The 16,379-nt window shown below is 38.7% G+C and overlaps 1 protein-coding gene across 1 annotated transcript in view; it reads right to left on the bottom strand.

Annotated features, from left to right (window-relative positions):
* The window catches only part of LOC141444135 (uncharacterized), a 75,239-nt gene extending 60,718 nt beyond the window's left edge, over positions 1–14,521 (bottom strand). Inside the window, exon 1 of the mRNA XM_074109567.1 lies at positions 14,252–14,521. Within this exon, the coding sequence (XP_073965668.1) occupies positions 14,252–14,333 (82 nt within the window). The 5' untranslated portion in view covers positions 14,334–14,521. The remainder of the gene's footprint in view (positions 1–14,251) is intronic.
* Between the last annotated feature and the right edge of the window lie 1,858 nt (positions 14,522–16,379).

Genomic DNA, 16,379 nt, shown 5'->3' with positions numbered 1-16,379 from the left:
TATTAGTGTCAATTTACGCATAATATTTTTTCCTTCGATAAAATCCAATGGAAATATACTATAAATAGAAAAAATGTAAAAAATCCATCAACCTTTTTTTTTTACTTTATGCACTTTGGCAAGGTAAACTATAGGAAAACCGTTGTCCAATTACAAAATTGTTCTTGAAACCTGAAAGCCCGTACAATCTACTCCTCAAATAGCATGTCATCTATGTAACTTCCAACAATAACATACTTTTATTGGGTGTATAAGTTTGAATTCAATTTTCTCATAATCACCTTTTCTGGCTTTTGAGCTTCAACATTTTTTTTAAAATATCTATTAAACCTACATGCATGTTTCTTACATGGTTCGATAGCTAAATGTATGTAGATTATGGGGATATCAATAACTCAATACCGACAACAAGGTACCTTTTCCCAGATAACGCCACAAATAATAATAGTCACATCACAAAGCCTTAGGCAGCCCGGTATTTATATTACTAGGCTGAAAGTGTCTACAGGATTGTCAGATTGTATTGAATTGGAGTTTATGTTTGGGTATGTTTGTTGTTTAGTTCGACAAATTAGAAACGGCGAATGTTTGATGTTCGAGCAAATAATCAAGTTATCAGCAATTTTGTAGTAGAAAACTTTCGAACAACAGTAATAAATAATCATCGTGAACGCTTCTCCCAATTGCAATAAGGTAAACATACGAGTGCTCGTCACTGTCCCAATAGCTGGCATCTTTAATCTTATGTCATTAGCAATAGAGATGACAACAGGGTGTCCTCTAATGCGCGTCGAGCATCCGGACGTTTACCTTACTAGCACTAACTACACATAGCTTGTTCTATTTTGACAGGTGTCGGTCCGAAGTCTCGTAAAAATATGAAATTTGTCCCGCGACGCGTTTTATAAAAAGGGTTTAGTTTGTTTAAGCGACGGAAAAGGTCGGGTCAACATGATAAACTCACTACAGAGACCTTTCAAAAACTAAACTAGTTCTAAGGATTTCGTATTTTGTACGGAGTATTCCAAGTTTAGGAATATTTTATACCTTAGACTGCTATTTACTCTTAAACTACAAATAATTCTCATCATCCAGCCTATACATATACGTCCCACTGCTGGGCACAGGCCTCCTCTCAGAACAAGAGGGCTTGGGCCATAGTTCCCACGCGGGCCCAGTGCGGATTGGGAACTTCGCACGCACCATTGAATCGCTTCGCAGGTTTGTGCAGGTTTCCTCACGATGTTTTCCTTCACCGCGAAGCTAAATTTCAAATGTAATTCCGCACATGAATTTCGAAAAAACTCAGAGGTGCGAGCCGGGGTTCGAACCTACGACCCTCTGCTTGAGAGGCGATAGGTCAAACCACTAGGCCACCACGGCTTCTTAAAATAATTCTCAAGAAAACTTAACCGTTATAGTTTTTCTTGTAAGTTTTATATACTTACCATCCTGATTTTTTTAAATTTTTCCACCTACCGGTTTAGATTTTAAAGGGGGGGCTCGATTTTAATGAAAATTTGCAGTTTAAAGTTGAATATTTTGCAAACAAACTGTTTTACAACCACCCGCCATGGTTTTAAAAGACCTATCCAACGATACGCACACTATAGGGTTAGTCGAGAAAAAAAAATCACCTCCACTTTACGTCTATGGGAGGTACACTAAAAAAAAATTTTTGACCAAACTCCTTTGACAGCCGCGATTTTTATGTTTTTTTTGTGTATTCGGTAAGTCTGAGAATAGGATGTAAACTATTTTTTATACTTCTATACGCGGACGGAGTAGCGGGCAACAGCTAGTATGCGAAAATTGGCGTACAAAATTACGAGTTAATTGGTTTCTCTGTAAATTTTTAGTATACATCTTATTTATAATTGAGTTACGTAGTTAGAAGCTATTGTTGAATACAATTATAACTAAAACAAGAATAAACCCAAAAGGATAACAATAACAGAATAAAATACGAGTTCAGAATTAGAAATCAAGTAGAACTACGCACTTTGCAAAACATTCGAATATTTTTGAAATGTTTGTTATTTGAAAATAAATGTAATAAAACTGACTTACTTACTTACCTGATAAGACAATATAGAGATATCTATAGATAGATGACTTAGCTGATAAAATTTTACTAACGGAAAACAAGTAGTTATCAGTCTCATAGTTACTTGACATAAATGTTTTTTTTTATTAAATCAACTTAAAAATAAAACAAAAAGACTTAGGGCGTCTGAGGCTTTTAGTAGGTAGGTAGATATGCCTATATTGTTAACAACTTCTTTACATAAAAGCGGGAAAGTGGCTTGAAAATGAAGAGGTCTTTTCTTTAGTCAGCAGTGGGTGGATGTGGGCTGATTTGGTTTGATTAAGATTTATAAATAAGTTAATAATAATAATAATAATAATCCATTTATTTCAAACACAATGTCCATAGATGGTTAGTAATATTAAATCTTACAACTATGTTAGAGTTAAGTACCCTATCCTACACTGCGCAAAGCCTGACTCGCACTTGGCTAATTTCCTGATCCTATGTAACCTGGCAGCTCACGCAATGTACAGTCGAACAAATTGAATCATGACCCAAGGTTGGAACCTTTGTGCTACTAATGTCATGTTGACATCTCATAGCTTTGTCAAGGAAATCATAGTGAAATTGATTATTAAAAGGTTCCATCCTGGGTCATGATTCAATTTGTTCGCCTGTACAGAGAAGTCGCACACCGCGCCGTCGCGTAGTCGTTAAGGTAGACTTCCGAGTAGAGCGGCTCCGGCGTCACTAACGCAGCGACAGTGACGCTGCGTTCGAACGTTAGTTCATACGTTTTCGTACTGCATAATACTATCGCTCTATCGCCGCGTTACTGTCGCTGCGTTAGTGACGCCGGAGCCGCTCTACTCGGAAGTCTACCTTAACGGGGCCGTAACGTCGCCTTCACGTTAAAGCTTGTTGCTAAAGAGTTTTACTGCACTGTAAAATAGAATGGCTGCTGCGTTTTATGAAGATACGTTAGCTGAGTTGAATTTCTTAGCGTTAAACTCATCATCATCATCACATCAGCCGTAGGATCTTCACTGTTTGAAGCGGCCGTATCCACCGTAAACTCACGGCTTTAACCAGGTCATTCGTCCATCTCATTGATGAACGTATACGCTGCGCATTGACATCTATGTACTAGACTGCATGTTTCTTACATCAAAACGGCGCACAAAAACAGTTCACAGCGCGGTTTTGTGAACAGTTCACTATAGTCTGTTGACGTCCGTGACAGCGGTTGTGTCAAAGTAATATTGATGATTGATGCGCCGCGCGTTTTGTTACAAACAGACAGTCTAGTGCCGTAAGGTACTTAGATGTCGATGACGCTGCGCTTGCCGACCCCCGGTCTTCATTCGAGAACTTCTCGGCCCCAACGGCCATCTTTTCTCCGTGCTACACGCCCTGCCCATTGCCACTTCGACGAGTCAATTCGCTTGGCTATGTCGGTGACCCTCGTTCTCCTGCGTATCTCCTCACTTTAGATCGATCGTGTAGAGAAACCCCGAGCATATAGCCCTCTCCATAGCTCGTTAAGCAACTCTGAGCCTTAAAGGTGCGACCAAACCGCTGCTTAAAAAACGGTGACGGCACGGAATCGCAGTGACGCACCGTATGCCTACCGTTTTTATCGCATAACGTCTTGTCGTTTAAGGCCCGTCACTGCGATTCCGCGCCGTTTGCGTATTTTCAGCAGCGGTGTGGAAAGCATGCAAAAAAACGTTGCGCATACAATAATCTGGTAGTGACATCCTGGTAGTCCGGCCAAGATCGTCTCCACAGGACGGAACTCTTCAAATGTTAACGGCATCGACTTGACATTCGGTATGCAAATGTAGTTTGGGTGACAATACAAGTACAGTCAATAAAAAGTACAGTCAACAAAAAAAGGCTTGTATTAAAAATGAAATTTTTAACAAAATCTTATTAAGCTCATACATGTCCCAATGGTGGGTACACCTCCCCTCAGATTCAGATTTAGATTCTTATGATGTGCGTGTTTTTGTTTAGACCTATGCTATTAGATCAGAATCAGAGATTCGATCTGGCAATGGGCAGAACATATAGAGAAGAGAACTGATGGCCGTTGGGGCCGAAAAGTTCTCGAGTGTAGTGGAGACCGCGGATCAGCAAGCGCAGCGTAGGACTTCCACCAACGAGATGGACGGATGACCTGGTTTAAGCCGCGGGTTCATGGTGGACGCAAGCCGCTGCCAGCTGAAGCAACTGGAGGTCTATGGGGGACGCCTATGTCCAACAGTGGACTTCCTACTGCTGAGATGATGACGATGACGGTGAATTTTCTATTGTAATTTGAGCTTTGTATGCTGTTGTGAATAAAGTTTCTATCTATCTAAGTTGTTGTTCATTGTGGCGTTCAAAGGGGGAAACCTGTGTTCAACAGTGAACGTCTTCCAGAAATTATAATGAATTGATGATGCTTAAAAGTGTTTTATGTTAAGGCTCTCACAGACCAACTAACCATCCGCAGACCAAGATGTTATCTAAGGCAACATGTCGACATTAACGGCCAAAGTACCAACTTCTATAATAATGTTCAAGATTTCCCTGCAAATCCTCGAAAAGCCACAAATGGGAAAAGTTTGAAAAGTTTGGCGAAGTTATTCACTTAGCTGCGGCCAAACTAGCGACTGAAAATCTCTCGAGTAATATTTGGTGAAACTTGTTTGTATAAAAGATTCAGAAACTTAACGAACCTGGCCCTATACCACGAAGTGCAAAACTCGAACTTCGTATGTTGCCGTCCCGCTGGCGCTTATGTCATTTAATATGCGAGTGAAAGGGACGGTGCGATACGAACCTCGATTTGCGAGTTTCGTATTAGCCCCTCTGAATCGCGGCTTCGCGCTAGTACCAGTTCTAAAGTCCCGAGGGACACACATCAAAATTCAATTGTTTATCCAGTAAATTTACAAAAATATTGATAAGCCGTGGTGGCCTAGTGGTTTGACCTATCGCCTCTAAAGCAGAAGATCGAGGGTCAAACTCGGGTCGCACCTCTGTGTTTTCGAAATTCATGTCCGAAATTACATTTGAAATATACTACGAACCTTACGGTGAAGGAAAACATCGTAAGAAAACCTGCGCAAACTGGCGAAACAATTCAATGGTGTGTGTAAATTTCCTAATTCCCACTGGGCCCGCGCGGGAACTACGCCCCAATCTCTCTCATTCTGAGAGCAGGCCTGTGCCCAGCAGTGGAACTTACATAGGCTGGGAAGATGATGAGAACGGCTAGAGGCAGAGGCCTTCTGTTGCTGGTCGTGAACTTTGAATGAACCATCGATTTCCACTTGACCTAACATAACCTTTGATTTATTTCAGGCGATAATTTGCGTGCCTTGACGTCATGAAATCAGGGTTGAGGTATTTGAGACTGAAATACCACGAATACCCTATTACTATGGTAATAAAGTGATTAATTTCGGTTTTGGGTGTGCGGAAAATATGTAATGCGAAAATTTTAGTTATGGCTTATCGCTATGTCAAGGGTAGAATGGTGGATGTTATGTACTGGAAGGTTCCAAGGTCAACCCCCTCGTGTACTTTAAATCAAGGCCAGCTAACAATAGCCCAATTAAATGCAATTATCAAGGTTGGCTGGAAGAGATACCGACCGGGTATAGTCAAGTGGTTAGAGAACCTGACTACGAAGCTTGAGGTCCCGCGGGTTTGATCCCCGGCCGGGCAGTTATTTGTATGTAAATGTATGTATGTAAACTCTTAATTGTACAAAAGAGTTTTGTTTCTTAAACACAATTGACAAATTTGTATGAAAAATACGAATAAGTATTTGCTCTCGGGTCTTGGACGTATATATGTATTTCATCCCATCATCCCAGCCTATATATACGTCCCACTGCAGGGCACAGGCCTCCTCTCAGAATGAACTTCACACACACCATTGAATTGCTTCGCAGGTTTGTGCAGGTTTCCTCACGATTTTTTCCTTCACCGTAAAACTCGTGGTAAATTTCAAATGTAATTCCGCACATGAATTTCGAAAAGCTCAGAGGTGCGAGCCGGGGTTTGAACCCACGATCCTCTGCTTGAGAGGCCATAGGTCAAACCACTCGGCCATCGGCCACCACGGATTGATATGTATTTAGGTATGTATTTATTCTATGATATAGTACAAGCTTTGCTTAGTTTGGGACATTTTGGTTCAAGTTTTATTATTATTTTTTCACTTCTCATGCTCTTAAAATGTTACTTTAGTCTCTGCATATCGGGACTAAAGCTCCTTTTTATTCTATAGGGATTAGTTTTTGTTTTTTCATTTGCTTTCAAAGTGAAAAGTAGAGTGTTCAACGCGAGACTAAACAACCATAATGCCACTCGAACTATAGTCACCCTCGCTCTTCTCGGGTGGCTAAACATCGTGTCATTATGGCTTGTTTTAGTCCCTCGTTGAACAATCTACTATTTTTTAGAGATGACTGAGTCGATAACGCCGCCTGCCTATAGCTACCTACCTAACACCACGCTGCGCTTAAAAACACGCGCAAACGACGTTGGGAAAAAGATTGCTTGCTAAAATGGGACTGGGCTGCACACGTCTGGCCGGAGGGTGTGGTGTTCCGTCGTTTTAGAGTAGCGACGAAAACAACATACAAAAATCCCTAAAATGGCAAAAATGGAACCCTTATAGTTTCGCCATGTCTGTCTGTCTGTCTGCGGCTTTGCTCAGGGACTATCAATGCTAGAAAGCTGTAATTTTGCACGAATATATATGTAAACTATGCAGATAAAATAGTACAGTTAAAAAATCAAAAAAAAATTTTAGAGTACCTCCCATAGCCGTAAACTGGGGGTGATTTTTTTTCTCATTTAGCCTTGTAGCCGTTGGATAGGTCTTTTAAAACCATTAAGGAGTTGCTAAAACGATTTTTCGATTCAGTGATTTGTTTGCAAAGTATTTAACTTTAAAGTGCAAATTTTCATTAAAATTGAGCGTCCCCCCCCCCCCTCTAAAACCAGTGGGTGGAAAAAAAAAAAATCAGGTTTGTAGTAAGTATAATCAAACTTACAAGGAAAACTATAACGGTTAAGTTTTGTTGAGAATCATTGTAGTTTAAGAGTAAATAGCGGCCTGAGGTATAAAAATATACCTAAACTTGGAATATTCCGTACAAAATACAAAATTCTTAGAAAAATATTACTTAATTTTTCGTAATGGCTACGGAACCCTATTTCGGGCTCTTGGCCGTTTTTTTTGTATAATCTCAATTTTACAGCGCATTGGTTTTTACTTTAATGCTGTAATTTTTAAGTGACAAATAAATAAATAGAGTCAGAACGGGGGCTGTACAGGTAGAGGTCAAGACTGTGACTAGACATAGCAATATATCCCTCGCACCGCATTCCTCGCACTTATCCTACTCTTGTTTTGTTCTTACAAAAACCTCGCTCCGCTAATATTAAAAATGCGAAAGTTTGGAAGTTTGTTTGTTACTTCATCACGTCTAAACAGCTTAGCCGATTAAGATGAAATTCACTAAACAGATAGTTTGCGTCCTGGGGAAGGTCATGAGATTTTTTATCCCGGAAAATTGCATAGAGAAAACCGAATTTTACGTGGATGTCACGAGTAACGGCTGGTTCAATCAATCAAGTCAGCCCACATCCACCCACTGCTGGGTAAAGGCCTGGGCTGGTTAGTTAATGAAAAAAACTAAAAGGAAGAAAATAAGTCTAGTGGTCTAGAACTCTGTCAAGAAGCTCATTTAAGGTTCAACAGTCGGGACCCATTACTAAGATTTTTTGAGCTGGTTACGATTTGAATGGGTCCCGACTGTTGAACCTTAAATGAGCTTCTTGACAGAGTTCTAGACCACTAGACTTATTTTCTTCCTTTTAGTTTTTTATTTTATACTTTTTTGATATTTCTGTGAAAATAGTAGATTAAAAGTATTATAACCCATATATATTTAGAATGGGCTAATTATTAGCTTTCATTTGATACCCATATTGTTACAATACAAAAAAAAATTCATTCCTCTGCCATTTTTTTTTCGCAGACGCCATATTGAAATTTTATATGATCTATGTCACTCCGACAGTTATGACGAATCCAATGATACCTCATATGTTAAAATCCGTCTAGCCGTTTAGGCTGCAGCGAGGACCAAAGAAATGGACATACATACCCACATACATACATACATACATACATACATACGCTCGAAAAACATAAAAACACAAACCTCGCAACAAATCCTTGCACATGTCTGGTGGAAATGCAGCCTAACTATGAGTAGGTAAGCTAGGCACTGAATGCTCTAGAAAAGCGAGCTTAAAACTTCCATTCATCCATCCGAATAAATATAGACAGTTGGGGGTGAACAGAAATATTGGGTAATCTAATCTATATTGAAAATTGACGTCGTTTATTAAAATAGTCAGTGTGGGCATGCCTAAATTGAGCTGGAAATAAAACACCGTTTCAAAGTGGTAGTGATTGGAACTTTTAAATTGGGACCTATATCGGGCTCTACATTTTTACAAGGGTGGCATTAATATAGCATTCAATTTCATGCATAATAACACATATGTTACTGGCTTTCGCGATACAGGTACAGGGGGGCTACTACTAAATTCGAAAATCGAAGTACGCATCGTCCCGTCCCTCTCTCACTCGTATTAAATAATATAAGCGTCAGAGGAATGACAAGATACGAAGTTCGAATTTTGCTCTTCGTAGTTTAGGGCCAGATCTAGCACAGACGACGCCGAGAACTTAATAGTTGGACCTATGGACTCCCAGGCTGCGTCTCTAGCAGATGCGCGAGGATTTGTTATGTATAACGTTTTAAACTTTCGTGATTTTCCAAAGTCAAAATACCACAAAAAGGACTTTATCACGCTAAAACACACGAGTAATATTACCCTATACTAGTGCCATCCACGAGACGCGTGATTTGTTAAGCATTAATTAAAAATTAAAAAAAAAAACCATTTATTTCATGTGACACATATGTTGTTAGTTTGACTTAATCTAAGTGTTAGTTATACATACATATTAAATTAATCCTAATAGGGAGTTCACCACATTATGACACTAGTGGGACATGTGTACAATGTGTATATTCCAATATTGAAGGACGCGGTTGTGGCTGGCGCGCACGCGCATGGATGCGCGTTTGCGCAATTAAAAACTTTCGACGCGTGCCATCATTACGCTACAGAAGCTAGCAGATCAACACAACGCATTGTTGTACTGGACCGAGAGGCCTCAATTAATGACATTGCAATAAGAACCACGGCACGCGTCATCGTGAACGACTCTACCTATACGTTTCAACCACATTACAGTGGCCGTGGCCACGAGTAGACTCAAACGTCGAGGTAAATATTACTCGTGTGTTTTAGCGTGATAAATCCCGTTTGTTGTATTTTGTGACTATGATTTGTTATGTGTTTGTCATGGACCAATAGTAACGCTTCATTTACCGAGCGAGGATAGGTAGGTAAATGAAGCATTTCTATTGGTTTATGACAAACACATTTCTCGAAACATATCCTCGCACATCTCTGGTAGAAACGCAGCCTTAAGCAGAGAGTCGTGTCGAGCCCGGAGTCTTCTAAATGTTTCTTAATTATATATGAAAATAAATTTCAAATTTACCTTGAGCTTACGGTGAAGGAAAACATCGTGAGACATGAACGTCAAGAGAGGACGCCTGTGCCCTACAGTGGGACTAAAGGTGATGCAAGGCGTGGGCGACGTGGGTCACCGCCCACGGCCTCGCGGTCTGAGTAAAATGGTTCTTGTGTTTTTGCACATTTATAAATCCGTCATCTATGTGTGGTGTGCCATCATAATAGCGAGCGTTCAGGTATTAGGTAACGCACTTTGGGGAGGGGGTCTTGTAAAACGTTACGATGCGTTACATTCAAACAACGCGTTACGTCGCAGTTTTTTTGTGAAAAAGTACCTACATACTATAATGTCCTCAAAAGTGGGAAATTAGCATCATTAAATAGTTGTTCTTGGCCTATAAATGCTCTCATGCCGAGTTGGCAGTATGACTGTGCCAAAAAATGCCAACTTAATTCGAAAACGGCTCTAAGAAAATCTAGAAAATCTAGGTAATTTGGGTATTACGTAAAAAAATTAAAAATGCTTTATTATCAAAAACCTGAAACATTTTAGAACATTGATTCGGCGACACCCAAGCAGAGCCTGTATTGCGGGAGTCAAAACATACAGGGTTACCTTTTAACAGTGCGTAACGTTTAGGAAGGGGGAGGGGTGTAAAGACAAATGTTACGGCGCGTTACATGTTCAAAAATCTCCAAAAATTGCGTTACGTAGGTATTACTTGATCGCCCCCAAGGGCCTTGTAAAACGTATCTTGCCCACGCCAAATCTAGATCCTGCGCCGCCACTGAGTGGGACGTACACCGGCTGAGATAATAGCTTTTAAAACTTGCTGCAGCTTTTCAACGAGCTTGGAACATGTTCATCAAACACTTTAAAAACCTTAACAAGGACCCTAAGTTCTAGAGCTGAGACTTTTTGGTTCACTAATGTTTCGCAACTAACGTTTGGCAACCTGATTCATTTCGCAACTTTTTAATATTTCTGAAACTGTAAATATTTCAGGATTTTTATAAAACTAACCGTACCTAACACGGATAACGTACCTACTTAGTAAGGGTTCTACACGGTGGCCCTGAAATATTCAGTTTTAGAGTTTGCGAAATGAAAAGTTGCGAAATGAATCAGGTTGCCAAACGTTAGTTGCGAAAGGAACGGATACCTGACTTGACTTTTTACTTCACTCATCAGTCATCATCTCAGCCTATCTACTATCTATCTATATATGTGAGCGTCGCGTCAAAATCACAACGTTTTCCCAGAGAAGATCAAGCATGTATTGTATTATATTTTATCCCCACTAACCCCCACCATGTAGCGAATTAATCAAATATAATTGCTTGTTTAAAGTTATATTATATTTATTGCATAATTATTCACTGTAACTACATAAAACACAATTAACAGATGACAAGAGAATATGATGTACCATCAGCCAAATATGTGGTCTACCACCCTAAAGTTGATAATCGTTTGCATGTCATAAAACAATAATGCCAGTAGACATGTCTGTTAAGTTAAAAGTTCGATTTTAGCGACTTATTCATTTGATAGGATCTTGTTTAAAAATTGATAGACCACTTATTTGGCTGATGGTACATAGGCGATCTAATCTATTAAAGGGATCTCATCCAGTCATTAAACCTAAAAAAGTCCCAGAAAAAGTTATTATACCTAGTAGTTATAAAGTGTATCTTCCATTCAAAGCCAGGCAGACCAAAACAAAGGCTTACAAAAAGTTGTCTAGATTTATCAGACACCTAGAAAACCAATACCGGACAATATTGCGAACAACCGCAGAAGTGGAAATGAAAGTTTCGTGCCGAGAAAATCGAGACTAGATTCTTTTTTGTCACTACATTGATTGAGAGCTTTGATACAACTGTACTTCGTTATTTTAGGATTCAGTACCTATAAAGAACCCACATAATTTCGCCATCTCCTTAACATAAACATACGTATATAGAATTTAGAAAGGAAACTATCACAGCTTGGTAGAATTTTAAGTTACCGTATAATAATCGATCTAATCTTTATATTTAATATTTGCTAAATTCGTATACGGAACCCTCAACCAACACGCGCTCGGCCAGTTTTGACTTAACAATTTTGACCTGTATTCTTATTAAAGAATACTTTAGTATTTAGCGACCGCCACCGGTGTCGCACGGGTGAAACTTTTTAAAAAGACATAAAAACATTAAGAAAGTCTAATCAACCTCCCACATCTCCCTTTACCTTAAACTACCCGCGGTGAAGCTAGGACGCCAAAATGATCTCGTAAGTACATTTTGCTCAGGAAATATTCATATTCTGTGGATCTACTACACTGAAATACTGATACTACATAATTTTCATAGTTACCTACAAAGTACAGGCCGGATTTTTCGTGGAATCCCTAAGTACTTAATGGACTAAGTACACGCAAAGTACCCTAATTACTCTGTTTGTGAATCGCAAGGCCGTCGAACTTAATTAACATCGTACAAAACACATTTGTCTAATTAAAATTAACTCGCGATTGTCTTCTGTAAAACTGACTGGTTGGAATTATACAAGGTGTATATTAATTTTGACGACCAGATGGCCTAGTGGTTAGAGAACCTGACTACGAAGCTTGAGGTCCCGGGTTCGATTCCCGTGTCGGGGCAGATATTTGTATGAAAAATACGAATGTTTGTTCTCGGGTCTTGGGTGTTTAATATGTATTTAAGTATGTATCTATCTATATAATTATCCGTTGCTTAGTACCCATAACACAAGCTTTGCTAAGCTTACTTTAGGACTAGGTCAATTGGTGTGAATTCATCATCATCATCATCAGCCTACAGCAGTCCACTGCTGGACATAGGCCACTTCCATGGCGCGCCACAACACTCTGTCTTCAGCCCCTCGCATCCATCCGCCGCCAGCGATCCTCTTAAGGTCATCCGTCCACCGTGCCTCAGGACGCCCTACACTACGTGTGGTGTGAATTGTCCCGTGATATTTATTTATTTATTTATTATAAACCGAAAACCTCAGACACCTTTTTATTGTACCGTTATGTCGGCATAGTTAACATACTTATATATTCGTGCAAAATTACAGCTTTCTAGCATTGATAGTCCCTGAGCAAAGCCGCGGACGGACAGACAGACAGACAGACAGACAGACATGGCGAAACTATAAGAACCCTAAAAAACGCTGAATATTCGCCCACCTACATTCTCTAGTCATACATGTAATTTTACAGCACACACACGTCAAAATTTAGTTACATTCGTACACCTCACACCAAACAAAATCCACACAAATGCAAAACGCACACATTTAAACATTTCCATGACCAACGTTGTGATCTAGAGTACCTACATACTTTTCGATGAGAGAAAATCAAAATACTGTCTCTGTCATAAATTACTATTAAGCACTTTACGCACAATTACAAGCTTTTAGAATGTGCTTGCTATTTTTTCATCTCTTTTTATATTGATGATATAATCTACCAAGTACCTACTCACTTGTTTTTTTATTCAGTTAATGCGTAAATATTATTGATTTGTTTTCGTAGAGCCGCAGTATACAGGGTGGCCCATTTATATCGGTCAGTATGGGAAAGTCTGAAACTATACGACATACGAAAATTTCTTCTTAGGAACCATGACATCGATTTTAATAACAAGAAAAACTGCATTCATGCATTTAAAAAAAACCTGTACTTAGTTGTTTTGAAAAAAAAAACACTATTTCTATTTAGATATCGATTGTGTCTCAAGAAGTAACGTCTTAAGAAGTAAATGTGTCCATGAAACATTATGTCTAAAATGAATAAAATGCATTGTTTTCACATACTTTAATTTATTTTAGTAGGTGTTCGAAGTTTTTTTTTTTTCAAAACAACCGGGTTCGATTCCCGAGCTGAGTACAGGATTTTTAAAAACCATGAATGCAGTTTTTCTTGTTATTAAAATCGATGTCATGGTTCCTAAGAAGAAATTTTCGTATGTCGTATAGTTTCAGACTTTCCCATACTGACCGATATAAATGGGCCACCCTGTATACCCTCGGCAGAGCGAGCTATATACTAAGTATTATCTACAAGGTCGAAAAGTAGGAAAGATAGCGAGGTCAAAGCCTTGGCATGTTAATTACACTCATTTTTCATAAATTTTTAACTGAAACCACACTCAACACTGTTATGACCCTAAAGAAAAGGATTTTGAAACAAAATTGTCTGTCTTGTCAGCGAATTGTTTCGTTAAAATATCTGCGATTGATTATTTTTATTAGGTTTTACAAGTATTCAGTGTTGGTGTGATTTTTAATTGTAGGTAGGCTGGGTTTTTTACGTAGATTTGCACTTAAAAAAAATTAACTGATATTCCTTTTTGCCAAAAAAGTATCCCATTGTGAAGTTTCATGTGCCATTTTGTTTCTTTTATCAAAGATCTATGTCTCTCTAAGAACATATTTAAAAAATATTCATAAAATCCACAAGTGAAGTAGCAGTTAAGTCGTAATGAAAGCACCACTCGACAATATAAGCTACGTAACTAAAAACAAAACCGAAAAAACAAACGACAATTAAAGAGAAAGTCACTTACATAAACACAATATTTTCAGTAAAACAGCGGCCGTAGAGTCGAACATTTTCATAAAATTCTTTTGTACTGAAGGGTAAACCATTTTGGAATCTCCTTAGCTACGACCCACTGACTCTAAACAAGTACTTCTATCATCAGATTTATCCTAACTGCTTTATATCGCTCAGGCACTGTCCAACAAACTTTCTGGCAGCCGCTAGCAAATCGAAGAAGCAACCTTTGCCTTATTTTTTACTTTTTATACTGAGCTGACGCGGCTGACATTTTGTGACGTCATGTGGATGGAAATCAATTGTTTTGCGCATGCTCTATATTTCTCCTTGGCCCAAATCCACCCCTCCGATCCCAAAGGGCCTAAGTACATGCAAATATCAAGGGTAATCTGTCATTTTTCTTTTACAAGTTAGCAATGCGCGGTCGTGGCATTGGCGGGATTCATTTTGTTTTATGGCCACTTAAAATGGTAGCCATTTTTTATGAATGAAGTTATTCATTCATTTGTTATTTTTAGGTTATCGTTGATCTATAATAAACCGTTTCGATAGGCGATCTGTATGTTAGCGTTGTTGGGTAGCCATGGATGTGTTATCGTAATGCTTGCTATTAATTTGGGTTGCCTGTTGCGCTAGGCGCAGAAAGCCTGGTCATAAACAAAGACTATAACTTTTTAGCAGCTCTTTAGTCTATATTTTTTTAAGCACTCTATTTGTTTAGCGACACCTAAGTTTAAAAAAAAATCATCAGTTAATGTTTGCATCGTTACTATCCCCACTTTTTTTATTTACACACACAAATTTAACAGTGACATAGAATATTTGATGACTTAATGAAAATTAAATTTTATTGAGCCGTGTTCAATGGTGGTGTATAAAATGGAGTATGAGCTATAATGAAAAAAAGATTAAGGTTGTTTCAGACTCGCGCACTAAGGGCGCTCTACACGCGTCACATTTCAATGATAAACAAAGAAAATGTAGAGTCAAGTCAATGATTTTCAATCTTTTTCCTTTAATTGTACCTATTTCTTGCCAAATTTCACAGAACTACCGTTTTTATTCCCCACGGGTTTGCTATGAAAATAGACTTTTAAAAGTTTATATATTTTGATCGCATGAACCTCCACCCCACTCGTCTCGTCTCATCCACTCAAAGGTTAACTTGGTAGAGATCCCTTAAAGGGATAAAACGTTTACATTACATATGTACATATCTACTTATATTCTCGTTAACTCCAAGGGATTATAGCCTTGAGTATCTACCACATTTATTTGTTCCTGAAAAAATGGTCTTGACAGACAGGGGTTTTTCCCGTTGAAATACTATTTCCTAAAAGTGTTGGCTGTTTTTTTTAACTCATTTAAATACGTGTTTGTGTAATAATATGTAGGCTGCGTTGGTATTTACAGCGTAATTGAATAAATTGGATGGATTTCAATGTTTCATTCTCTCGTTCTCGGAAAAATCGCGGTGTAAAATACTTACTTACGTCTAACTAAAAAACATAGGTTATCCTTTACTCGCTCACTTGTTTTTTTAATGCCTGCCACTAATATTATAAATCTGAGTTTGTGAGTATGTTATTTTACTTATTTCTCCTTCACGCTAAAACGGCTAGACGGATTTGTATGAAATTTGGTATGGAGATAGCTGGACATCCGGAACAACACATAGGCTACTTTTTGTCCCGTTATCCTACGACTGCCTTCTTGTCTCGCGGTTGTCAACATCCCAAGGCTGCCTCAACAAACACACTCACTATCAACGTATGTTATTATATGGTAGGGTATTTACAGTGTTTAGGGAGTCAACACGTGGGTAGTAATGAATCACCCACTTACTACTTGCCATTCTCAATTCTGTTCAGGAAAATCGGAAAACTTACGCAAATATGTAAAGGTCTCGCCCACTACACTATGACCGTAGCCAGCCGTAGAGATAGAGGTAGAGTCGCATTCCATGTTAAATACATTTGAGAGAGAGAGAGAGAGATAATGAGAGTCATATTTTGTGTTTCATGTACTGACGCAAGGCGCAAGACAACAAGTTTACAAGGTAACAAGCTATTTGCTTACCTTGTAATTTTCTCTCTGTGTACCGGTTTTCTGTATCGCTTACTATTTGTGGTGTA

This window comes from Choristoneura fumiferana, chromosome 29 (assembly GCF_025370935.1).
Source record: "Choristoneura fumiferana chromosome 29, NRCan_CFum_1, whole genome shotgun sequence".
Classification (NCBI taxonomy): Eukaryota; Metazoa; Arthropoda; class Insecta; order Lepidoptera; family Tortricidae; genus Choristoneura; species Choristoneura fumiferana.
This window is presented reverse-complemented; position numbering and strand designations above follow the sequence as displayed.